At 36.4% G+C, this 27,501-nt stretch overlaps 1 protein-coding gene across 1 annotated transcript in view; it reads right to left on the reverse strand.

Moving 5' to 3' along the window:
• The window catches only part of UNC5C (unc-5 netrin receptor C), a 349,058-nt gene that overhangs the window by 151,125 nt on the left and 170,432 nt on the right, over positions 1-27,501 (reverse strand). Inside the window, exon 2 of the mRNA XM_045820399.1 lies at positions 1,001-1,222. Within this exon, the coding sequence (XP_045676355.1) occupies positions 1,001-1,222 (222 nt within the window). The remainder of the gene's footprint in view (positions 1-1,000; positions 1,223-27,501) is intronic.

Genomic DNA, 27,501 nt, shown 5'->3' on the forward strand with positions numbered 1-27,501 from the left:
TATGTCACCGTTTAGCTTGGAAATGTTGATCAGTGAAGTCTTAATATTTAAAATGTATATCTTTACATTACCAAATAATAGATCTGAAAGGGAGTTGAGAGTTCAAGTTGTTATTTTCCCTGCTGGAAATCAAAAACACTTAAACCACTGTAGAAAGATATACATTTTCCAATTTAAAACAACTCTAGATGATTTCACAACTATCTTAAGTTACCCACTGCAGAGTAAATAATTGCTATCAAGAAAGTTTCCTTTATAGCCAAAATAAATTTTGCAGGTTATTAAAATCTCCTTCATACTCTCTATGCTTTAATGTTACTGGTAAGGATGATACTTACAGAACAGTAAGGTCAGTAGTTTTATCCATGGCCGGAGCAAAGATACTCTGATCAAGATGTACCCAGACAGATGGTAGCTGCACTCACCCTTTCTCCTCTCCCTGGATCCCACACTATCACTATTCTCAATCACCCTCAATTTAGTTTTAGCTAAGCTTTTTAATTAGGTTCTTTTAGATGTAAGCAAAGGATACAGGATACTTTGAATCTATAACATTTACAATTTTTTTAAAGTACAAGGAGAAATTATGCATGTAAATTAACTTCGGAGAATCATGCAAACATGTACAATTTATCCTTAATTGAAGCTGTTCCCCATTCTCAGGATAATTAGACCTGACACCAGACTTGATAGAGAAGTCCAAGTGCATTTTCACTAGGGCATTTGCTATTTATTCAGTCTATTAATTCTCACTGTTTATCTTAGCATAAACCATGTTTCAGTTCCATGTAGTCCAATAGGAATCAAGTCAAGACTTATGTATCTCATTTTACTTTGCAATGTATGGGGGGAGATCACCAAATATTAACCAAACTGATTCAAAATCTTTTGCCAAAGGATAACAACTCCATTTTCAATCGTACTTCTTTAAAGGGCAGTGTGACAAAATGCTAAAGTAAGTGAATCCTAAGTAGCAGTCCAAATGCAAAGGAAAACTTACCAGAGGTTTCATCTACTCTCTCGTCTACTATGTGGTCCTTCTGATGAACCCATTCACTGTTGCACTTGAAGTAGATCTGGGTGGCAGGGCTGGCTTTACAATACAGGTTAACAGGCTTATTCTTCACAATATAAGCTTCTTCAGGCTCGATAAGGAAATGTGGCAGAGGCTCAGGTGGATCAGATGGAAAAGTTTCTGGTAGTTCATGAAAAAAGTCATCATCTGGTAAACAAGAAGAAAGTGAAAATCATTGAAAACATGATAACCATTTGCCTTTTCCTTGCTACTCATTTAAAAATAATGTCTCATTACCTAGTTAAGCAATTTGAGTGACTGCTATGAGCTAGAAAGACAGTATGTTAGGTGTATTGACTGGCTGCTCAATTAAGTATTTAGATTATTACTATCATTTTTATGCATGGCAAAATTCAGCATCATGGAGGATAAATATCTAGTCCTGAGCACACAGGCAGAAAATAGCAGAACTGCATAGGAACTCCAGGTTTAACTCCAGGTTTATCTTCCACAAAAACTGATCTTCCAGATAGAGAGCACTGCACGTCCCACCACACAGCATTACCCTTGGGAGCTGACAAAGGCAACAGCAACTGTATCAGAAAAATTTGTTTGAAAAATAAAAGGTTCACAGGTAAATCTTTGCAAGGAGCTGAGAAGGAATATTAGAAACATAAATTAAGGATCAAATATATCATTATTTTTTAAGGATGCCACTGCATGAAATATTCATTCAACCAAAAATATGTATCGAGTTCAGAATTATGCTAAATACTGGAAATATAGTCAGACAGAAGCCGGGCAACAGTAGAGCCATAGTAGAGCTAGAATCTAATAATGCTGTTTGATCTTATTTTGAAATTACATGTCGAGTATCATACGTATTGTATTATATGAGTAGTAAAACCTATTCTCAATATAACAGTACTGAATATTATCATAGAGAAAAATAGTGTCATTTTTTACATCACTGAAATTTATCAAATATATTGTTGTCACCTTGCTGTTCCAATACGGATGGATAAACAAAATCTAAAAATCAGTTGAGATATTTGCACACTATAAGGCAGGTTTTCTTTTAACTTTGGTTATGCATCATTCCAAAATAAAAAAAAATAGAAAATAATAAAAGTCTTTTAAAAATACTATTATATTGTACAAAAGTTAAGTTAAAAGATCATCTTCTAATACACTATAAATAAGTTAAGTCTGATAAATCTCTTCCTATGAGAAACAGGAGATGTTAATTTCCTAAGTTGATTAAGCACCCTAGGTTAACAGGTAAAATTAAAATTCTAAGGTCAAACTTAAAAGTAGAAGTGTTTATAAGTTCTTTAAAAGTGTATCTATCTATATATGTATATATATATGGGTATACACACATTTAATACATATATTCAGTAGCAAATATAGGCTATGGTATCGGTAGTTAACGATGGTTGCTCAGATGTTAACCTGAAACTCATTTAATCACTCATTCAGTTGTTGCTCTGTTTTGGGAGACAGCCGTTGGTTATGTGGATATCTGTCCAGCAAGAACAGCTGCACCACCACCAGCTAAGCATGTTAAGGGAACACTTTACTTGCTCCAGACAAAAATGCTGGGTCAGCATTAATTTTCAAATGTAATGATATTTCAGAAATGGTCCTTTTATGAAATGTCACCTGGATTTTTTTCTAGAGTGAGTTTTAAAAAGCAAACAAGCAAGCCAATTCTCTTCAACCAAAAGTATAAAGGAAATTTTCTGAGTCTTTAAATATCCAGGATGATTATATCTATCTGTATTTATAATGAAAAAGTGATCCCCTCCAAATACCATGTCTATTTAGCAAGAAAGAAAGGATCATCTACAAATAGCTCTTCATGACATTTAGTTCCTCTGCACTATGCATTTGCTTCACACATATGTGGAAGAGTCCTAATTTTCAGTTTTGCAACCAGTTTCATGCAACTATTCCCAATTTTCAAAAGCCAGGAATTATAACAACAAATGCTTAACACTAGAATAAATGCCCTTTGAAGGCAGGGACTATGTCATTTTCATTTTTACTTTCTACAAATCTAGCATAGTGCCAGGTGCATTATGGGAAGTCAATAAAAATCTCACAGGAGCACAAACATTATAATGGCAACTTTGATCATTCCTAAAAGAGTCACAAGGTCTTTTAGAGTTTAGAATGCCTGAAAGGCAGTTACAAACGTAAAGTGTTATAACAACAGTATCTACCAACTGAACTGGCTACAGAATATGGGTGGCCCAGCGCAGAATGAAAATCCGGGAATACTTGTTAAAAATGGATTAAGAACTCAGGGATGGTGGTAGCAGAGAATTAAACCAAGTGCAGGTCCTGTGTGACCGGACAGGTCCTACAGCCAGGAAGCTAGCTCCGTCTGCAAATGTCAGGGAACTGAGCATTTTGCTTCATGAAGAGCCTGAGAAATGAAATCACATCTTTATTAGTGAATATTCATTTTGTAATGCATTTGGTATTTCCCAACTTTTTATGGTGATAGACGTTTTCTAGAAGAAGACATGGCTTTTAAAACTATGAAACTGACACTCTAATCGATTCTCTAAGCATGTATGTTTGCAATGGTGTGCAAGTGAAAGTGTTGGTTTTATTGTTTCATAGTTTTTCTTTTGGACACACACCTGTGCCCGTCCTCAGGCATGATCCACACAAGGCAGTCCCTGCCATGGTGAGGGCAAGTCTTTCAGGCCACTAGGGGACTGTTTAATACATGGGATAATGACGTCGGAAGTTCTTTTTTGAGCTGGTAGACTAGTGTGCAATTCAAATAAATAAACCAACTATACAAATAAACTGACTTTCTGATACTATTAAGATCATGCTAAAAAAAAACCTGGAGACTATAAAAGAACAACTTAATTTTTCGGTAGAGGGCTCATTGAGTGCATTCTCTTCCCACTTTATTTCTTAATAAAAATATCTGAAGTCCCCTGAAGTCTTCAGGGTGATAATAGGAACTCAACTTGTAAGCAGCAACTTCAGACTTTAAACCCACTTCTGGTAACATGCCACACTTATTTTAAAGTGTCCTGTTTTGCACAGCCACACCCCAGATGTTGACATTGATTGCATTATGCTATTTGGGCAAAATGATTGATTCATTACATTGCTGAACAAGTTTTCTACATGAAGTCCATTCAAATTAACAAAATAAAGTTCCTGAGTTGTTTCTGTTTTGTACATTGAATTCAGTATTAACTTCCAGCTATAATTGCTTTTTTAACTTAGATATAACATTATTTGTCATTTTACTCTGCTCTAATACTTGACTTAATTTTCTATTTTCTGCCACTACTCAATAACAATATTGCCATTTTTATCTAGATATCAGGTAAATCTCAGTATTTCTTTTCTCTGTTATCTCATACAGCCTTTTGTTTCTTTTATTTACATACAAGAACAGAAAGCTTTGTATCATGTGTTATTTTTATAGACTTTCATTCCACCTAATTCTTGACAGGAAAATATTATGCTATGAACATCAATCTAGGAAGCTTTAGGTTGCTGGTTTTATTGCTATATATCAAGCCTTAATTTTCATCAACTTAATGCATAAGTTTCTATATTTCTGAATCATTAGACTTAAACTATTATTGCTTATATCATAAAATATAGGACTATTATCTCTTTGTCTGAGACCTGAAGCATATTTTTCTGAAATGGAATTTACTTCCAAATGATTCAAGAGCAATTTAGAATGAATGACTGCAAAGCTAATTTTATCTGCATTTTGCTGCCCATCCATCAGAGAGATAATGCATGATGTATTACAACAAAAGGCAGCTGGTATTAACTATTTGAATGAGACTCCAGCTTATTTTTAATATTTTGATTAAAATATCCTTTGGAAGACAAAGGCTATGGTCTATATTTCAAGCTACATATTAATGGATTCATCATTTAAACTTAAGTAGCAGAATATATAATGCCTTAAATGTATTATGCCATTTGAGGTACTGAATGATTTCCAACTCCAAAAGAGAAAACTTTTCAGCTTTTAAAGATATATTTTTCAAACCTTGTCCATACATTATTAATAGTGATGTGAAGTCAACATGTGAGTTGATATGCATTTGACTATGAAACAGAGGCAACTCCTTTGGCCCCAGTTCAAGTCTCTACGACATCTGACTTTTACTACATAAAATTTCCGTATGCATTTTCCTGCCTACAGTCTCTACTTCTGCCATACAGTCTACTTTGTGCTCTTAGAAAAAGTTCTCAAACCTTTATTTACTCTCTTCTTCAGATAATTTAATACATACAATATAAAGCAAGATGGTGAGTTTATTTTTTCTCTCATATTAGCTCAAAAAGGTTGAAAGATTGATGAAGGGTTAAGGAAATGTTAATTTGCATATGCTGGTTCTGGTGTAAATTGGTATTATAGTAGAGAAAACTTGACAATATAAATAAAAATTAAGTCTCTGCATACCTCCAACTTCTTGGGATCCCTGTTACAGACATAATGACACAGACACACATGTACATGCACGTGCACATACAAAGGTGTTCACTGCCACTGTGTTTATTAAAAAATAAGTGCTACATAATAACAGAAGGCATTTGGAATTAACTATGTGAATGAGACTGAGAACAACTAAAATTCAATCGAGAAATAGTTAGATAATTGTTTCTGACACATCCTCCTAAGAGAATACTGTTTCATTAATAAAAATAAGAAAGCCGAATTTTATGTATAAAACCAGAGGGGCTATCATATTATTTTTTTATCCTCACCCAAGGACAAGTTAATTGATTAACTCTCTAAGAGAGAAGAGAAGGGAGGGAGAAAGAGAGAGGGTGAGAAACATCGATGCCAGAAGGAAACATCAATTGGTTCCCTCTAGTTTATGCCCTGATCGGGGACCGAACTCCCAACCTGGGCATGTGTCCTAAGTAGAAATCGAATACATGACATTTTGGTTTATGGGATGATGCTCAAAAAAACTGAGCCACGCTGGCCAGGTCAGAAGGACAACCATTATTTACTAAGGAAATAAAGCAAGTTCTTAGCCAATGTGTATAGAATGATGCCACTCTTTGTTAAGAATGGAAGGAAGGGTGTGTGTGTGTGTGTGTGTGTGTAGTTGGTTGTGTCAATGTCACAAGAAGTTTAATGTAAAGTCTAGAAGCAGACACACACAAAATACTGACAGCAATTACTTATGGGGGGAAGAATTGGAGGGCTTTAGAGGGAAATTTTACCTTCTGTTTGAACATGGTTTTTCAAATGCTACATTATTTTTTTCAAATGCTACATTACTGATGATTTCTATTTTTAATGTGTTTTTTGAGTTTTATTCACATTAAGAAAATTAATCCCATGTGCAAACTATTGCGTCAGTCTAGAATAACCACTTTGGGTTTCTTCACTAAATTAAACCTTCCCAAATTAATTACACTGGAACCAAAACACCTTACATGACATCTTCATTAAACCTTTTGTTTACAGGCCATGCCACTTGTAGCTATATAGTGTTCATTTCATTCTACCTCATTGTAATTCATTTTCCTCTTATTTTCCTTTGCTCTAATTTTCTTTATCTGTATGGCCTGTGACTTTGAACTAAAATAGTATACTATCTTTCTCACATTTTCTTCAAAAACAAATAATTTTTTGATCACTTTCTATATGCCAGAACTGTTCTTGCTGTATAGTTGAAGCTGTACTTCATCTCTTAATGAAATATTTATCTTATGAAAGAGAAATAAAAGATATTAAGTTTATGATGATCTACATTTCATCTACATATTAATATACAATAAAATTGGTATATTAGTCTGATTATAAAAGAAGATGTTTATGCTTCATTAGTACTTGACTTTCACTTTGAAGTTCTTAATTTTAGTATGTTGGAAAGGTTTGCTAATATGTGTAGAGACATAGTGAAAAGTAGAGACTAAGGAAAAGTCTTTTCTTGCTCTGTATTAATGGTTAGAGCTATAAATCCTTAACTCTTATTATGAACTTCAGGAATGTGAAGAATAAAACAAGATCATTCAGAAGGAAATTATAAAAAGTAAACAATTATTGATAGATAAGAAAACATAAACTTAGGGGGAACCCTCATAAGTATTTGCAAGTTCAATATTATAATATATTCACATGACACATGCTGATCTCTTTCCTGGGAAGCTCTCTGTGATGGTCGGTCAGTTTTATGTGTAAACTTGGCCAGGAATACATTCCTTAGTTATTCAAACACTAATCTAGGTATTGCTGTGCAGGCATTTTGTGAATGTGATTAAGTCCATAATTAGCTTCCTTAAGTAAGAGAGATTATCCTAGATAATCTGGGTGGGCCTCATTCAATAAATTAAAAGGCTTAGATCAGTGTTTGGATGAATTACAAGAAACAGTAGCCTAGCCAAGCTGACAGTAAGAGTGCCATCATACTTCCCACAACTTCATCGCCATTCTGTTAGTTAACTCCTGCTCATGCTTCAGACATTGGATATCTCTTCTTCTAAAGGCTTCCCACTCCAAATCCTGGACATAAGCTCCTGCTATCACATTTCATTACTCTCTATTCTTCTTCTTGTTTATATTTCTTCCCCACTAGCAGACAAGTTCAAGTCCACAGCATTAAAAACAATGTTTATCTTATTCATTTCTGCATAACTGATATCTAGCACAGTGTCTGGCAAGGATTTCAGTATTATTTTTGTCTTTTCCATTTGAATTGCTATTCCTAAAGTTCTGTATGATAGAAGTATATAGGAATTACCCTATCAATAGAAATTATAAGGAAATCTTTGTACAACACAAAATAGAAACACATATTTAAAAGCTGGTCCTTTAGTGTTTTTAAGTACAGAACTGGCTCCCACATAAAAAAAAACAATTTACCATTATCTTGTATGTATATGCTAATGCCATGTATCATAAGTGTACATAGCCTTGGACTAAGTATATTTCCTCAGTAAATAATCAAAGTTGAATTTAAAACATTTTCTGAGTGGGAAATAATACGATACATCTGATTACAGTGCCTCTTCAACCTCTTGGCCTCATTTGACACTTGACTTCAATGCTCCGCCCTCCTTTTTGAAACTTCTTTCTTTTTTGGGGTCTGTCCATTAGCACTAGATTGCTCCGCATCTCACCTCTTCGACCTTTCTCTTTCTTTTTCACTGCTTGAATAGAGTTAGACACTTACCAAGGTTCTCTCCTTTCGTCTCTCCCTTGGGCATCTCAGCCACAACACTAACTCAATTATCAGATCATGTCTCAGGCACAACCTTCCACTCCACCCCCTGCTTCTTAAAACCCTCACTGTCTTTGCATTGACCGAGAATGCAATCAGACTCTTCACCGAGGCCAACAAGGACCCACCTGATCTGATTGCTACTGACCACTCTCTAGGTCTCATTTTCTACCCTCCTGACCTTTCCTCATCATTCTCAAGCAGATGGACTGGTATTTGTGTCTTTACGCCAAATTCAGTCCCACCCTCAGGCATTTGCAATTGCTTCTCATTCCTCTGGGAAAGATCTTCCCTCTTCTTTTGCCATTTAGGTTTTAGTTCAATGTGTCTCTTAGACAAAGAGAGACTCTTGACCACCCAACCTCAATCTCTTGATGTTTCTCTCCATGAACATATCATTCTAATTGATTTCCTCTTATCACCCATCATCCTCTTAATTAGCTTGTTTATTAAGTTGGTTGCTTATATTCTTGACCCCTCCCACAAAACACCAAGCTTTATGGGATGGGACATTTTATTTGTTTTGCTTAACACTCTATCCTCAGCATCAACATCAGATGAATATATCTTTGCTCTAAAATTAGCTTTTCCTTTTTGCCCAGCTCCTTATTTCTGACAGTATAATATTCCTTCTCATAGTGAAAAGCTTCAAGTCACATCTCCCCATCAGATTGAAGTCACCTACATGTACAATGCATATCCATTCTACATTGTCTCCCTCGCCCTCCACCCCTATTCTCCTTTTCATCACTGGAACTCAGGGCAGGGTCCCTCCATTTTCATTTGGATTACTACAAGAACCTTGTTCCTGATTTGCCTTGATCCTGACTTTCCTCTCTTAATTCCATCTATGGCATTATTATGGTATATTGCCATTTCTAAACAGAAAGTGGAATCATAACGGCTTTTGCTGGAAACCTTAAGCAGTCAACAGAACATGGCCTAAAATTTATTTTATTTTTAGCTTATTTACCAATGCACCACCAAATCCAAATTTGGTCATTCCATATTTTATAAACAGCTTTTAAAAATTTTCCCCACTTTTGTATATTTGCTTTGCACATAATGCCTTGTTTCCTACTGACTCTTCAATGCCTCTCTCAATGACATTGAAAAATCTACTTTTAATCCTCCCAGGGAAAACTATTCCTTGCTGTTCAATTGTAAAATGCACTTAATGCAATTTGGAAGTCTCAGTCATTTTTGTATTCCTTAGTGAAGCCAGGTCAACCATACATCTAGTAGACACTAAAACTTTTACTCATTTGAAGCAAACATCTAGAATTGACTACTCGTTTTAAGAACTATGAAAGAAATGAATTTCATATCTACAGATAATGTTTTATGGTAATGCAAATTATCTAAATATAATCTGTCTAGATCTATATACTTATCAAAAATCTGTGTATTTTTAACTATGATAGAAATTTTCAAGTATATGCAAAATGATGTAACAAAGAACCTCAAATATACATAACCTAGCTTCAAGAAATTTCAGCAGTGTGTTAATTTTGTTTCACACACACAAAATTTTAAGCATTCAGAATTCATAAGGAAAACTAAAAATATCAGAGTACTAGGCTGAGATAGCAAAAGATACAAATATCACCAAATAAGGCTAGGAATTAAATTTATAATATTGTGAATTATAAAAATAAAATCAATGGCAAAATAAGAAAACTTAGTTTATGGGTACAATGTTCACCCATAAACTTAAGACTCAAAAATAATAGTGATTAAACTTCCAGCCAAGATCGAAGCATAGGTAGACACTCTGTGCCTCCTCGCACAACCAGGAAAAGGACAAAAACAAATTTAAAAACTAAGAACAACCAGTACTGACAGGAAATCAAACTGTATGGCAGTCTGACAACGAAGTGGTTAAAGAAGAAATATTCATCCAGACCAGTAGGAGGGGTGGAGATGGGCAGCTGGGCAGAGAGGACTCATGGCAAGGTGGTGGCTGGTGAACTAGGTGGTCCCACATTTGCGTGCAGATAAACCAGGAGGAACAACTGGGGAACACCACAGACCATGCAACCCAGGGTTCCAGGGCGGGGAAATAAAGCCTCAAAATCTCTGACTGAAAAAACCTGTGGTGGTGGGGGGGGGGGGTGCAGTGGGAGAAATTCCCAGCCTCACCAGAGAGTTTGCTGGAGAGACCCACAGGGTCCTAGAATGTACACAAAACCACCCATTTGGGAATCAGCACCAGGAGGGCCTAATGTGCTTGTGGGTAGCAGAGGAAGTGACTGAAAGCTGGCTGAGAGCTAAGCAAGTGTCATTGTTCCCTCTTAGACCCCTCTCCCACATACTGTGTCACAACGCAGAGTTGCCCCGCCCCAGTGAACACCTAAGGCTCTGCCATTTACTATATAACAGGCGTGCTGAGATAACAAGAAAAAAATGGCCCAAATGAAAGAATAGATCAAAGCTTCAGAAAACATACAACTAAGCAACAAAAAGATAGCCAACCTGTCAGATGCACAGTTCAAAACCCTGGTAATCAGAATGCTCACAGAATTGGTTGAATACGGTTGCAAAATAGAGGGAAAAATGAAGGCTATGAAAAGTGAAATAAAGGAAAATGTACGGGGAACCAACAATGATGGGAAGGAAACCAGGACTCAGATCAACAGTTTGGGCCAGAAGGAAGAGATAAACATTCGACCAGAACAGAATGAAGAAACAAAAATTCAAAAAAATGAGGAGAGGCTTAGGAACCTCTGGGACAACTTCAAATGTTCCAAAATCCAGGTCATAAGGGTGCCAGAAGGAGAAGAGGAAGAACAAGAAATTGAAAACTTATTTGAACAAATAACGAAGGAGAACTTTTCCAATCTGGCAAAGGAAATAGACTTCCAGGAAGTCCAGGAAGCTCAGAGAGTCCCAAACAAGTTGGACCAATGGAAGCACATACCAAGGAATGTCATAATTACATTACCTAAAATTAAAGATAAAGAGAGAATCTTAAAAAGCAGCACGAGAAAAGGAGACAGTTACCTACAAAGAAGTTCCCATAAGACTATCAGCTGATTTCTCAAAAGAAACCTTGCATTCAAGGAGGGGCTGGAAAGATGGATTCAAAGTCATGAACGGCAAGGACCTGCATCCAAGAGTACTCTATCCAGCAAAGCTATCATTTAGAATGGGAGGGCAGATAAACTGCTTCCCAGATAAAGTCAAGTTAAAGGAATTCTTTATCACTGAGCCCTTATTATATGAAATGTTAAAGGGACTTCAAAGAAATCGAAGAAGATCAGAAATATGAACAGTAAAATGACAACAAACTCACAAACAAAAACAAAAATAGAAATGAACTAAGCAAACAACTAAAATAGGAACAAAATCAAAGAAATAGAGATCACATGGAGAGTTATCAGCAGGTAAGGGGTGGGGGAATGGAGGAAAAAGTACAGGGAGTAAGTAGCATAAATGGTAGGTAGAAAATAGGGAGAGGTTAAGAATAGTATAAGACATGTAGAGGCTAAAGAATTTATATGTATGACCCATGGACAAGAACTAAGGGGGGTGATGTGGGTGGGAGGGGTGGTACAGGGCAGAGGGGAATAAAGGGAGGAAAATGGGACAACTGTAACAATATAATCAACAAGATGTATTAAAAATAATAGTGATTATTGATAACATTACATGACTCAAAGTATATTTTATAAGACATAACCATTAAAAAACTCTAATCTGAGATTTCCCATACAAATAAGAAACTCTGTTTAGTGACTTTGGAGTAAATAAATTATCTTTTAAATTAGTGAAATAATTTATTAATAATACACCCCAAAATACAGTATAGTTAACCACTAAATAACACAAGTTTGAACTGCGTGGGTCAACTTATACCAGGATTTTCTTTTCAATAAATACTCATATATACTGTACTTTACATATGAGGGGGGACCCTCAAAAGACAGAATTGTCTTCTGGAGGATGGGCCCCTTGTAGTACGGGCTCCCCCTACTAGGTGACTGTTCTAGGAACCAATCTGTATCAGTGTAGCATCTGGCATTGTTGTGAGAGGCTGCATTCAACTTCAGTGAATTCTTTTGAAGACTTTTTCAACTCATTTGCCTATTGCGAGATGGGTGATTTATGAGTGCACCTGCCAACCCTGTACTGGGTGTTCAGCATATTTTAACCAAAAACAGCATGACCCCTAGACCCTACCCTGCCAATTCACCTAATCTCGACCTGAACAACTGTTTTGTGTTTCCCCGGTTTAAAAAATCCTGAAAAGTAAATGTTTTGCCAATGTGAATGAGGTGAAACCAAAAAATGGCAGAAGCATTAAAAGGCACCAAAATTGATGAGTTCAAAAATTATTTTGAGCAGTGGAAAATCTGTTTTGATAGGCATACTGCATTGAATGAAGAGTACTTTGAAGGTGACTGAAGTTTAAGCATGTAAGAATACACAATTTTTTATAAATAAATTCTGGGCTTTGAGGATCCCCCCATGTATTTCCTTTTCCTTATGATTTTCTTAATAAAATTTTATTTTCTCTATTATTTTATGCTGTAAGATACAGTATAGTCTCCATATAACATAAAAAATACATGTAAATCCACTGTTTATGTTATCAGTGAGGTTTCTGGTCAACAGTAGGCCATTATTTGAGAGAAGGCCAAAGTTATTTGTGAATTTTGACTGTGCAGGGTGTTGGCTCTCCTAACCACCAAATTTTTCAAGCGTCAACTGTAGTGCATAAGTGAATATTAATTTCATGTGTACAGGAAACTTCACAATTATGAAATCTCCATCTTTCTTAGGATTCCCTCAAGCTGGGAAATTTAAGAATTGTTATGGAGTCTTTCCTTTCCCTCACTTTCAACACAAAAACTATCAACAAGTCATACTAATTTTCAGACCCTCATACTTCTTGAATCCACCTCTTTTTCTCTGTTTCTGATTCCACAGCTATCATCATTCCTCGTCAGAACAAAATATTTAAACCCTCATAAGTGGTAATCCTTTACCGCCTGTCTAAACGCAAGATCTAAGTAATTTTGTTTAAAATTCTGAAGCTTCTTATTTCCTATAAGATAAATCCCAGCTCATCAGCATGGTATACAAGCTCCTCCATGATCTGAAGGGTTCCTACCCTTCCACCTTCTTCTCTCATTACTGTTAGCAACACAGACCATCTTCTGTCCTCTGGACACAGTATGACCTTTTCACACCTTGTCTGCAAAGACCTACCTCTTCTGCTTTACCTGCTCCTCCTCATCCTCTAAGCCTCAGCTCAGGCTTCATTGCTTTCCAGGAAGTTTTCTTTCACTTTCCTCACCTCTTCTAGCATCTACCTCTCTCCTACCCATACCTTCAACTTTGTTATATATATATTTCTAGTGCTGTATTTTATAATGAACTTTGTAGTTAACTAACTAGCTCAAGTATATATCTTTGTATACTTGGTCCTTATTTTAGACATATAATTTTAATTATATATTATATATAAGAATCTATGACTTTTGATTAAATGGTTGTGGGGCTTTGTGTATGCAGGGAAGAGCACATACACTTCTGGTTCTCATAGACTATGAATTGTGTAATTGCTAAAAAATAAGTTTTTGGAGGTCACAGACTTGGGTTTGAATCTTGGCATTGTGTCTACTATGTATGTGACTTTTGGCATTTCATGTAATCTCAGTTACCATGGTTGTAAAATGGGTAGGTGCGGCAATGTTGTGATAGTGTGTGGGTTATATGAAATAAAATAGTAGAAATGATTAAGCATAGAGCTGATCACAGATAAGATCTTCAAGAAGGGGAAGGGTCATTGAGGAACACATATAAAGGACCCATGGACAAAGAAAACAGGGGTGGGGGAGGACTGAATGTGGGAGGTGGGGGTGGGTAGGGAGGAGGTGAGTAATGGGGGGAAAACAGGGACAGGTGTAATTGAACAACAATAAAACAAGAAAAAAACTTTCAAAAAAAGTATAAAATACCATATATAGTATGGCAATAAAGAAGTCAAAATATCAATAATTTTTATATTGTTTACATGCTGAAATGATACTTAGAGTATATTGGGTTAAATAAAATATGTTCAAAATAAAAATTTTGTTGAAATCCAAATAAAACTGGAGTTTTGTTAATAGTAATATATCAATAAAATAATAGAATAAAAACCTTCATATATGATAACTATTGAATATATATTTGTATTATTTTCTTATTGTATTTCTATTGTGGATAGTAACCTGCTTGCATTTTCCTAAACACCCTTGAGGCCTTTAATCCATCTTTCTGAGATGTCTTTTCTCTCCTCTGCCTAGTGTACTCTTACTCTTCTTTCCAAGTTTAGCTTGAGCTTTATCTTTGCTGGGAAGCCATTCTAGGCCTTCCAGCACGGATTTGTTGCCTCTCTCTCCTAACGCCACACAAATGTGCAGTGCTACTTTGCTGCGCTGATCACACAGTTAGATGCCATGTTGTACTGTTCTGTGCCCCTGCTACACAAAGAGCTTATTTGAACAAGATTGTGTGTGCTTCACTTATGAATCTGTACCACCCAACCAGGCTTAGGACATAGCAGGACCAAAGGTAAATAAAGACGACATTTGTTGACTGAACTGATGGAGAGGTATAGAAATTCCTAAAACTAGTAAGTTTTAAGAAAAAATTAAAAATAATGTAAAAGTCAATACCCTTCATTTTTCTACTTTGTAACAAGTGGAAATTTTGTTTTTTGTACTAGTATCTTCTTACTAGTCCCCATTCTTTCTTTTGGCTATATAAAATAGTTTTCACTCACCTTAGTTTTTTGTCTTTTTGAATTTTAGACATAATTTATAAATAAGTTTCTGAATTTGCTTTTTCATGATTTGCTTGATTGATTTTTCATGATTTTCATTTGGTTTTTAATGACTTCCACATACAAACTCCACTCCACTTACTATATCACTTCCCAAAATATGTTTCCTTCCAGGTGTTGCTTTTAGGGAGGAAGCAGGAGGTAGTAAAAGTTCTGAACTGTGAGTTGGGAACCTGGTGCTAATCCTGGTCACTTCCTCAGTGATTTATTGCTTTATGTGAGTGATTGATAGGTAGGTTTGTATAGTGTGAACAAAAATTTAAGTTGTGAGTATGTTGTACATGTGAGTAACAGAGCTTTGCGAAAGTGAGAATACTCTAGAAGTCCTCCCCTTTAGACGTTTGTGCTCCTGTCACTTGACTATGGGTCAAGATGGCGGGAGGAAGGCCAGGTATACAAAGGTGCTATCACATGCCTACTATGTGCCAACCACTGTCCTGCACATTAGTATAAGCTAACATCCAATGTTTAAAAAAAGCGAAAAAGCCACTGTACATTTATGGTTTTGGTAATGTTTTCATGATGCCCAAATTTCTGTAGATGTTTTATAACAAAAACAAGCATCATAACCTTTATTAAAACCATTGTTATCTTTAGCTTCTGGATTCCTGTGTTTCTTTTTAGCTATCGTAGTTTCCATGGAACATGTGATAAAATTCATATTTCATAACTTTGCCAGGAAAGGACGAAAGGATTAATTCTGCTGGTTGAGTGAGGGTATGATTATGAACCAACATGCCCACTTTTTATCCTTTTTGATGATGCAAATTACATTCTTCCATAATGTATTGCCTTGCATGATCATACATTAAGTACACTGAAGAAGGTGGTAAGGGGGTGACTCACCTTCATCAAGGTACAGGATCACACACTGTCACCTCCCTTGCAACTGGGAATCACAGGCTTGACACCGAGTCACAGAATCATTAAACCCAAGGGCAGCAGCCTTCCTTCTCCATGTGGGAGTCCTCTTCTCCCTGACTCCTCACTCCTGCAGTCCCTTCAGGCTCCTGGCCTCCTCTCCCTGCCTTTAACCCCCACAACTAATTAAATTTGGACAAGTCTTTGGTGAAAACAGTTTCTCTCAGAGTTATTCATTTAAAGTTCCCCTTCAGGCATTCGTTGTCACCTGCCATTTTTACATGAAGTTGAAAGAGGTGAACCGTTTTTATAAGATAAAATCTTTCAAGACCTAAATCTACCTTAATGTTTCAGCTAAAGACTAGATTTTGAAATATGACAAATGCTTCAGTATTTCTTGTACTTTACAGGTAAAAGGAAAGTTCCAAAGCCTCTGTTCTCACTACAGACAGCTAAATTTTAAAAGATATATTATTATAATTAGAACTATAATTAAATTCTACAAAAACAACAGAAAAGAATTAAGTAAGCAGTAGAGTTGAACTCATTCCCAATAAGTTGCTTTTGGGAATCATACTGAATTTTGGAATTAAGCAGCAATTTTAATATTGTTATCAATTTAGAAAAGACAAAAAAATGAAAATCAAAGGAAATAAGAAATTAAGTCTGGAAATATGGCACTGCTTAGGTATTTGGCTTACTGAGATAAAACTAAAATTTGCGACATTGTCAATTACTTTAAGCCTACTAGTGCATTTTACAAATAAACAGAAAATACTACTTTTATACTGGTTAAAAACGTAAAGATGAGGCATGTCCCTTTTGTTGCTGATCAAGAGTGCTCAGCTCCAGGGCTGAAGAGCAAATGAGGCTCAACACTAGGCTGCACTACCACGCGCTTAAAGCCAGAGAAGAGTTTTCTCAGTTCAGTAGTTGCTGCCTCTACAGTTTCTAGAAAGAGATAAGGGAAGTTTTCTTTATGAAACCATTTTTCTATATTATTTAATGATATTATATTGCCATTTCATTTTCAGCAACCCCGTGGGATGTGGCTTTTTTAAATAATACATTCCATAGCATAAAAACTTATTTGTGAAGACAATTTTCTTACAGTACTATTGTTAGCAATGGCATTTAAATAACTGTAAGAACATCAAACACTTATAAAGCACTTACAAAATGCCTGGTACTACCACTAACTACTTTATAATTTATTCCCTCATCTAATTCTCTCAACAACACTATGGATAATACTGTCATCTTCATTGTAAAGGCAAAAGCACAGAGAAACAGACAAACCATTTAACTTGCCCAAGGTCCACACAGCTAATAAGGAGCAGAAATTTCTTTTGACTATCACTCAACACAGACTTGGGGAACTACCTGATGAATAAGCAGCTTTGTGGTATTTCTCAAGGAGGTAATGACATCTATTGATTAGCTCTAAGTCAAAAAGAAATATACAGATGCTACTTTTTCAACACATAATTTTATACATACTGTGTCTGCTATTCTCTTCAGAGATTACAACAATTTATTCTTATTGCCCTTTTATTTGTTTTACTTTTTAACTTATACACCAACATATTTATAATGACTGCTTTATATTACCTGAATAAGTTGATCAGTTTCTAAGATTAAAAAAAAGACTTATTGAACCATTGTCCACTGCATTGGGAGGAAGGATAAAACACAAGTAACCCTGAATATGTGTAAGCAACTTGAAGATTGTAACTCCTTTCCAGAGTAAGGTGTTAGCACTGTTTAAACTGTTGTCTGGTAAGTAATAATAACAATCTAAGATAATTTGCAAAAAGAATATAAGGAACATATTCTAAGATATGTAGTAAAACACAATTTCAAAATTTAACAACTTTTAGCTGCTATATTTGAGCCCAAAATCTTAACTTGCATTTTATTCGCCTACAAAGGGATTTTTCAGAATATCAATTATATAAATAATGATTAGGAAGTAATATAAGTGAGATGGAGGAGGGTGACTTGAGTAAAGGCAGAGGCACTGAGGACACAACTCTGGATTTTTCTGTGATATGATATGAGGTGGATTTCTTTGAACAGTATCAATTTTCCTTTCACCAAGGTCTCTGTTTTATCAAACCTCCAAAAGAGAAATAGGAGTTGACAATCTTTACAAATATAAAGGAGACAAACGATTTGTGAAAAGGAAGAATAACAAGATTTCCTCATGTTAAGGAGCTGTTTTATCAGAAACACACTCATGCCTAAAAATCTAGGACTCTGAGCACATGTGGTTATTTTCAGGAAGGTCTACCCTTTCTGTCTTTCACTTCAGTAAACCTGGGGAGTGAAGAACCGTTCTGTGAATACACTAGTTCATTGACATGAGCAGCATATTGTTTTCCAAAGTTTGAGAGAGCAATGGATTGATTTCAGGGTTCACAGTGGGGCAGGGCAGGATACACAGCTCATATGGCTTTCGGAAACAATATAAATTCATAGAGCTATTTCAAGGTTTCATGAAGATGTGATAAACTACTGGATTGGGTTACACGTTTCCTCCTGCAGGGACTATTTCATCCACTGCTCTTAGATAAGCCAGGCTGATTTGTTGTTTTCATGCTCTGTTTTTCTTCAAACCCACTTAAATAAGCAGCTTGATTTCAGGGCAGACTTCCTAACTCCTTCCTTCTTTGCAAGGGTTCAACTCAAGTTCTTGTGAACCCATTATCCTTTTCACACCTTTCAGACTGACTGCTACAAAAAGTGAAACAAAAAGTAAATAAAACTAAACTAAAATAAAATGTGGTCATCAAGGACATGCTTGCTCTGTGCACATGTGGATGCAGATTTAGACAGGATTCGTGAAAATACTCGGATGTACTGTGGACTGCAAGCAGACCAAATGCCTGTGTCTCTAAAAATACACACAAATCCCTCAGGCCAAAGTGCCACTTGACTCTCACCAAAACCAGAACCACATCCAAACCAAAGCAAACAAAATCCTGCCAGTAGTCAGGAGGGCAGAGAAACAAGGAAGCTATATGAATTTGATGTTGCAGTTGAAAGCACGGCCACTAGATTAGGAAAAGCTTCCATCTGCATGATCTGTCAGGAAGATCAAGCTGCCTTTTTTCATAAACTGGAAAATCATGTTGAATCATTCTGAACCAAAGACTCAAAAACAATTCTTGTGACTTATGAATTTACTCATTCACTGCTCAGTTGCTTCAGTATCCTGAGTACCGTGCTATGGGTCAAAAAAAAGTCCTCACTGTTAATTACTTACAAACTTGATACTTCACAGATGTGACTGAATGAATGAGAAAGAACATGCACAACGTACTGGACTCAATGTCAGAAGACCCATATTGTCAAGACACATAGCCCCCCCGAACCTAAGTTTCATCACCTGTTAAATGAAGGATAATATGGTAGAAACATGTTTTTCTTTGTTCATCCTCTATTTCCTCTTGCTTTGTGACAGAAATGTCTCTTAGGCTCTCAGCCCATGTGGTTCAGTTTCCCATTCACGTCTCCTCCAGACCACCAGAGCATTCCAGTCCTGTGACCACAATTACTGGTTCAATGTGAGCACACGACCCGAGGTAGTTTCATCAAAATGAAACCTTGGATTTTATTATAACAGAAAGAAAATGGTTGCTGAAAGGACTGGCTGTGAGTACAGGGCTGTTAGCAGCCATCTGCCTGACATGGGACGGAAAGGGTGAGCTGGAATGAAGACAGCCTGAGAAGGGCAGAGGTTGTGATTTGGGTCAATGGGTCTGGTGGCCACTGAAGGCAGGTGGATCTATTTCCCAGATTTCTGTTACCTGAACAACTAAATGCATTTTTTCTTTTGATTTAATCATGTTTGATTTGCTCTTCTTTCACTTGCATCCTGAAGATTCCTAACAATTATAGTGAGGACACTGAGCTGACAAACCAATATAAATAATATATTTGTCAAGTTCCTGTTTGAATACAAAAGCCAAAATCCTTGGCTTTACAAAATATATTTGCATTTTTATTCAATTAATTTAATAACCTTAAAGATATTTTCTATGCCATAGGTCCTCTACCAGAGCTTAGCAATATGAAGAATAAGAATAAAACTAATTCTAAAGAAGTTTATAGACAAGTAGGAATACTAACATGAATTAATACGAAACTAAAAAAAGGTAAAAACTCTGGACTATACTAAATGCAAGACTACCATATTACACAACTCTAGGGGGAACTGTTTACAGCACAGTTTATGTAAATTTTATCCCCGGGTGTCACACACAGAAACCTTAGCTCAACTACACCTCCATCAGCTGGTAGACTGGGCCAGACAAACTCTTGTTCTAACAAGTATTTTCAATGTCCATAATAGTTCTTGGCTGTTGCGTTTTTTTAGTGAACTGATTATTGGCCATTATATTTGAGTCTTTAAGGAGATTTCTGGCAGACTGCTGGCACTGCAGGTTAGCTTTGCACAAACCAGAGGCAAATCTTGCTGATCCTCTTTGGCTCTACTATCATTTGTGAGCGGTCGGCTGGCAGAGGTGCCACTAAATCAAGCACGTGCAAACATAAAACATTGCATCTCAGGATTACAGAAGTCTTGGGGCAGTGGGAGATTCATTAAACACCAGATTAATTATTTGGCAAAACAAGTGGAGCTTTTATGACTCAGAGGTCATTTGCAACAACATACTTTCACACTGTTGCCTGAGCGATAATGCTTCATTTGGAGTGGCAAAATCAAACTCTAAGTAAATTAGTATCCAAATTAATCCAACAGCTGTGTGTTCTGATAGTGATTAATATGCATCATACAAAAGGCTTTGCATCTCTCTTGTTTTCAGTCACAAAAGAGAGAGAGTAAAAAAGTTCTTTGACTTAATGCCCCTTCTGAAGCAATGCCAAGGTAGCTCCTTGTCTGGTTACAGAAAAATACTCTGAGACCTTCAGAGAGACAGTATTTTTTTTCTGGTGGAATAATGGCCACAGCTCCCCTTGCCACCCTGCTGAGCTTGCCTGATGTGTCCCTCTTGGAATCAAACTCAGACGAAGCCACCTCTCCTTCACATGCAAGACAGCTTCAGCCCCAGTCTGGCTTGATTGCTTTATTTTCTTTACATGCTGAAGCACACTCTACTGTAGGTCCAGCTTGGTTCAATTGTAACCTGCATTTGAACCAAGCTGGACAAACTCTTTGGATAAAGTATTGGGCTGCCATATCCACATACATTCATATCTGTATTTGCTGCTAGCTTGGGTGCATGTTCATGATTATCCATCTCCAGCTGCCGCTCTTATCCCTGATGTGAAACTTTCTGAAGCCCTCTCTGGCCTGTATGGTGCAAAATACCAAAGGCATGGAGGCTGAAATGTTTGGTTCTAAGCTGGGCTGGCAAAGTACACCTGTGTCTGCTTGGATCATGTGCTGATGTTCAGACGTGTGGATACGTACAGGAACTACATGCCATTATTGATATGGGGGCAACATTTGACTCTTGGCATGACTGAATATACGGTACACTGAAGCTGTTTCGAATATGTTCCTAAAGTATTCCATTTTTATTTCCCTAGGATGATTGATATTTTTTATCTTACTGACACTACATGTTTCCAGCTTTGGTTTAGCTGCTAAGTCTGAGGACAGAACCTGTGGTGCCCTGTAAAAACCACTGAATTCCATGTGCTTGTTTTACAGAGAAGGCAGTGGTGCTCAGGGTCCCAGAGCCCAGGCTCTCCAGGTGTTTAACATGGTTCCGCCTCTTTAGCTCTGTAACTTGGAACATGTATCTTAATATTTTTCTTCATCTGTAAAATGGTCCTACTACCTTAGGTTTACTGTGAGGATTAAATGAGTTTCTACATGAAAAGTGTTTACAACAGTGCCTGGCATTGAGTACACACTGAATAAGCATATTGTCATCATCATAAATTACCATCATTGTCTGGATGATTTTCTTGCCCTACCAACTTCCTCAATGATTTATCTTATTGTGGTTTATGTATTTTTCTAAGCATTGCCAAGTTCTTTATTGAGCGCAGTACAGTATAAACAAAATGAAATGAAACAAAATAATACACACAATTTATTCTTTTAATTTTCTAACAGAAACAGTACTGCACTTTGAGTTCACAAGCACATCCTCATTGAAAATTTTATTTCATAATTCTACTAACGGTTCATCTCATATTTAAGAGTTCTCCTCAACACTCAAACACGTGCTGAAATGTCAAGTGAACTTTTCAAACACAACCTGTCTCAAATATACATAAAGTCTAACATGCCCTAAATATCAATGCATTTGAAAAATTATTGAGAATAAACAACATGAGAGGTTAAGTGCAATAAGGAGATTTGGGTTGTCTGGCGTGACCAGTCATTTCCAGAGGTCAGAGGTCTAGCTCTCACCAAGAGGGGAGCATCTTCCCTGCTTTCCAGGATTTAACTCTCATGTACCATGTAACTTTCTCCCCCAATACTTCTCCACATCAGGGCATTTCCTGAGAAGCAGTTCGTTCCCTATCCAAATGATAAGCATTCAGTTTTTGTTGTTGTGCTACATGAAGCCAAATGGAATTTGTCCTGTGGAATATCATAGAACAAAGGTGCTGGAAACCTGCTACCTGGTCTTGTCACAAAAAGAGTCGGGAATTACCTACTTTTCAGAAGAGAAAGGTAAAAGTTCATGACTTTTAAGAAATGGTAAGCATTCTTTTTTACTATAAAAGATGAGTCACTATATCCTTTTTTCTTAAACTTCTTGAAGACTCTAAGCAGCTGAATGGTCCGACAACAGCAAAGACAGCACACTTACAATCCCGTTCGTTTTTGTGGATTCCTCTAAGTTTAGAGACATTGCTTCATAGTCTAAAATCTCCCACTTGAATAAAAAAATCAAATAATTGAACTAGTCATATAGTTCATTGTAAAACGTATTAAAGACCTTTGTTAACACAATGCTAGCTGGACATCTAATTATAAAATAATTTTCTAAGAGTTTCCAAATTAAAACCCTTGTGATCTTCTGATTAAATCCAGTCAAACGTAAGTTGTATTTTTTTAATTGTTAAACTTATTTTTGTGACATTAAATAGCAGAGTTGAGCATTTAGTTTATTTTAAAAATGACAATAACTTTTGTCTGTGAGGCAGTTTATGCCAAAACATTTCTTTTTGTGTCCAAATATAATTTGCAGTGATATAAGGTCTACAAGCACCTGAATAAAGTGCAGAAATATTATAAGCCTTCAAAGGAATTTTGGAAGTGAAGTTAATATAATGTCTTTTGCATTTCACTAGGCATTAAAACTTCAGAAAGACCTTTCACACACCTAGCTTATTTGATCTTCACTAAGACCCCATAGATCAGGCAGGGACAGATTTATTAATCCCTGTTTTACATATAACAACAATGAGGCTGAGAAAGCTTAAGGACATATCTGCCCAATCACACCTCTGTCCAATGGCACGTCAGGCCTCGAGTCTGGGTCTCCTCACTTCTCCTCCAGTCCTTGTTAACACTGCGCCCTGTGCCGCTTTATTTGAATTTAGATGTTAGATATTCCAAACATTCTACATATTAAATATCTGTACTTATCCTCCGAAACTGTGATCTCTTCTCACAACCCTTATTGGTTACTCCTAGAAATCTGGAGTACACTAAGATTAATTATGTTGTCATATAATATTCAGACTTTTGAACACTATTTATTATACTAATTTAATATTATATTCTTTTTTCTGAAGGTTAAACTCTTTGCATAGGCTAATTTGGACGATTCATGTAGATTTTAGTTCACGGTAATGGATTAATGGCCTATCATACTTAGCTCATGGAAGTGGCTTAAGAAAATCTTTTTGAATTGAGCAGCTTCTTTCTAAGAAGAAATTTATAGAATATGTTTGAAATAGAATACAAGTAGTATATTCAGAAAATTATTTTACATTATCTTCCCTAGAAATGGCTGACAAGTTCATTCTGATGAAAGACAGATACAGCGCCGTGAATAGATACTTTCACGGAAGCCCCGGAGCACATGAAAGGAGCCCAGACACAGTCTAATTAGCCTCTGGTGTGTTGACAGCCTGTTCAGCATAGTATATGAATACCCCTTTCATGATTTAAAAACATTTTGATGTCTTAAATAACATTAAATCTAGTTCTCTATAATATGTGAAATTGTGTAACTGTGAGTAGTTCAGTTGAACACTGGGGTATTTGGAAACACAAATTCAGTAAGATAATAAAACTATGGTTTTTTTCTTCCTCTACCTACAGAATCAAAGTAAAACAACTTGTGTTTTTATAGTATCCTTTTTTAAAACTGTCAATTTCAAAGCACTTTACAAAGCATAGGCTATTACATTCAGGTCAGTTTATGACATTGGATGAAATTATTAAATAATTTTAAAAATATAAATGCATGAAAAAAACCCAGAATCGAAAGAAGCAAGACATTTCACAGAGCAATGTGTTGAAAGGTAGGCCAGCTCTGATGACCACTAATGTTTACTTACGATGCACTTCACTAAAACCTTTGACCTTTTCAAGGGGCCACCTGTATGTAAACCAGCTATGATTTATACATTTTAAGAATGTGTTCTAAGCAGTCATTACTCTACAAACCAAGTGTCTGAGACATTTCAAAAATCTGAGTAAGTATAATGACTTAAATCAGAAATACCCAATAAAGTATAATGCAAACCACCTAGGCAAATTAAAATTTTCCAATAGTGCCCTGGCTGGCGTAGCTCAGTGGATTGAGTGTGGGCTGCGAACCAAGCATCGCAGGTTCTATTCCCAGTCAGGGCACATGCCTAGGTTGCAGGCCATGGCCCCCAGCAACAGCACATTGATGTCTCTCTCAATCATTCAGTCCTCAATCATTCAGTGCAGCTAGGGTTATAATTAGACAACACCAACCTAAACACATTAAACAAATGTTTAAACTGCAGCAGTATTTTACTTAACTTGACCCTTCTGTAATAAAAAAATTAAATTTTTGTTGACTCTAAAATACAAGGAAATAAGAATGGTATTCTACAGGAAGAAAATACATAGAAATGGTAATATGTATAAGGCTAACTTTTGTAAACTTATCTATATTTTTGCCATGTATAATGCACACTTTTTCAACCAAATTTTTTGGGAAAAATAAGGACACACATTATACATTATAGTGATTACACATCATGGGTATAATAAAGCCATGTACAATTTGCACAAAAACGTGGGTGCACATCATATATTGCAGCAAAATATGGTGATTTAAAAAAGAGGTTTCTAATATTATTCTGGGGTGTGTGTGTGTGTGTGTGTGTGTGTGTGTGTGTGGTTTCCAGAGTAATTCTGCATCTATTCATTTTCTGTCCACAAGAGAATACAGGGCAGAATTTTAAGGTCACATGGAGCTAAGAATTTCAAATTCTTTTTCTCAGTAACAAAATTTAACTTAGAGTTTAATTGTCTAGGACATTGGCCCCTGACCACACTCGGCCTCCAAGCACTTGAAGCACAGCTGGTTCAAACCAGAAAGTGGTGTGAGTACAAAACACACACTGTGTGTCACAGGCTTAGCACACAAAAGAGGTCAAATCTCTCAATGTTTTCAGACTTAATACATTTAAATTGTCATATTTCAAATATGCTAGGTTTCATAATTATATTACTAATGTTAAGTTTTCTTGCTTCATTTGTTTTTAATGCAGCTACTAGGAATTTAAAATCTCATGTGTGGTTGTATTATATTTTTACTGGACAACACTATCAAGATAGAGAGCTTGCATTTGCTTATGTCAAAGAGTTGACTCCTGAGGCTGCATTACTTGGTTTTAGGTTTACCCTACGCATGTGATTTCTAATACTCACCGAGTTCCTCGTCATCAGTATGCTGCCAAGTAAAGGCTACATATTCATGGCTACAGTGGGGCTGTACTACCCACTTTCTTGTCCCTAGCTTTTGCAAGTAAAGTTAGGATGGACTCCTGACTTTGAAAAGGAGGGTTTATTTGTACAGTCATGTGCTGCTTAATGACAGGGAAATATTCTGGGAAATGCATCTTTAGGAAATTTTAAAAAATATTTTATTTATTTATTTTTAGAGACTGGAAGGGAGGGAGAAAGAGAGAGAAACATCAATGTGTGGTTGCCTCTCATGTGGCTCCCACTGGGGACCTGGCCCGCAACTCAGGCATATGCCCTGACTGGGAATCAAACCTGCGATGCTTTGGTTCACAGCCTGTGCTCAATCCACTGAGCTATGCCAGCCAGGAGGAAATTTTTTCATTGCAGGAATGTCAGAGAGCGTGCTTACACAAACCTAGATGGTATAGCCTAATATGCATTTAGGCAATGAGGTATAGCCTATTGCTCCTTACTACAAATCTACCCAGCATGTTCCTGCACTGAATGCTATAGAAAAGGTACAATAAAAAATATAGTATGAAAGATTAAAAATTGTTCACCTATGAATGGAGCTTAAAGGACTGGAAATTGCTTTGGGTGAGTCAGTGTATGAGTGGTAAGTGTATATATGAAAGCCTAGAACACTACTGTGTACTTCTGTAGACATCAACACCATACACTTAGGCTACAGTGAAAACAACACAAGATAAAAACAAGCACAAGAAAACAGTGATGCAACCAAGAGATGAAGTAAGCACAAGATGAAGGAGGCTGCTACCAGAATAACATAGCATACTGTATTTTAGCAAATGTATTTTTAATAAGTAGTAGGAGTACTCTCTAAAACAATGATAAAAAAGTATAGTATAGTAAATACATTAACCAGCACATATTGTTTGTTATCATTATCAAGTATTCTGTACTGTACAAAGTTGTATGTGCTATATTTTTATGAGGTTTAAAGTGCAGTGGGTTTATTTACACGAGCATCACCCCAAATGCCTGGGCAATACATTGTGCTCAGATGTTTCCATGGCTGAGACATCACTAGATGATAGTAATTTTTCAGTTCCACTATAATCTTATGGGACCTCTATCCTGTACGTGACCCACTGTTGATGCTATGTGGAGCACGACTGTACTCATTGTCAACTAATTGCTATTTTTATTCTTTTAACCTTTTTTGCTCACAAATGTTTGGCAGTTTGATTTGTGCTTTTCATTCTTCAGCAGTTGCAAAAGTAGCAAACTGCACCACCCACTGTGGGCGACTCCACGCAGTTACTGCATGCAGCCTTACATTTTTTTCACAGTAGGACCAAGGCATTATGAGAAAAGCACTACATGAATCATAGAGAGTTCAAAAGAGTAATGCAATTCAAAAGAAAATGCAGTTCAAAGTGATTGTTCATTTTCTTAATAAGCAAGCAGCCTGTAGAAGGCAAGCTACAGTTTTATTTAGACCTCCGTCTTCACATGGTCTGTCTGGTTACCATACATGTAGCATGATCCTAAGGTTGGCAGGAAAGTTGAAAGCCTGTTGAACTTCTCCTGCTGCCTGCTCGGCAACCCCTCTTGCTGAGCAAGGAAGATGGAAGAAGAGCCTCCACAGTGTTATACCAAGAGATTTGAAGTGATTACTTGGATTTAGATTACT

This window comes from Phyllostomus hastatus, unplaced genomic scaffold, assembly GCF_019186645.2.
Source record: "Phyllostomus hastatus isolate PE091 unplaced genomic scaffold, TTU_PhHast_1.1 phas_scaffold_39, whole genome shotgun sequence".
In the NCBI taxonomy this organism is placed as follows: Eukaryota; Metazoa; Chordata; class Mammalia; order Chiroptera; family Phyllostomidae; genus Phyllostomus; species Phyllostomus hastatus.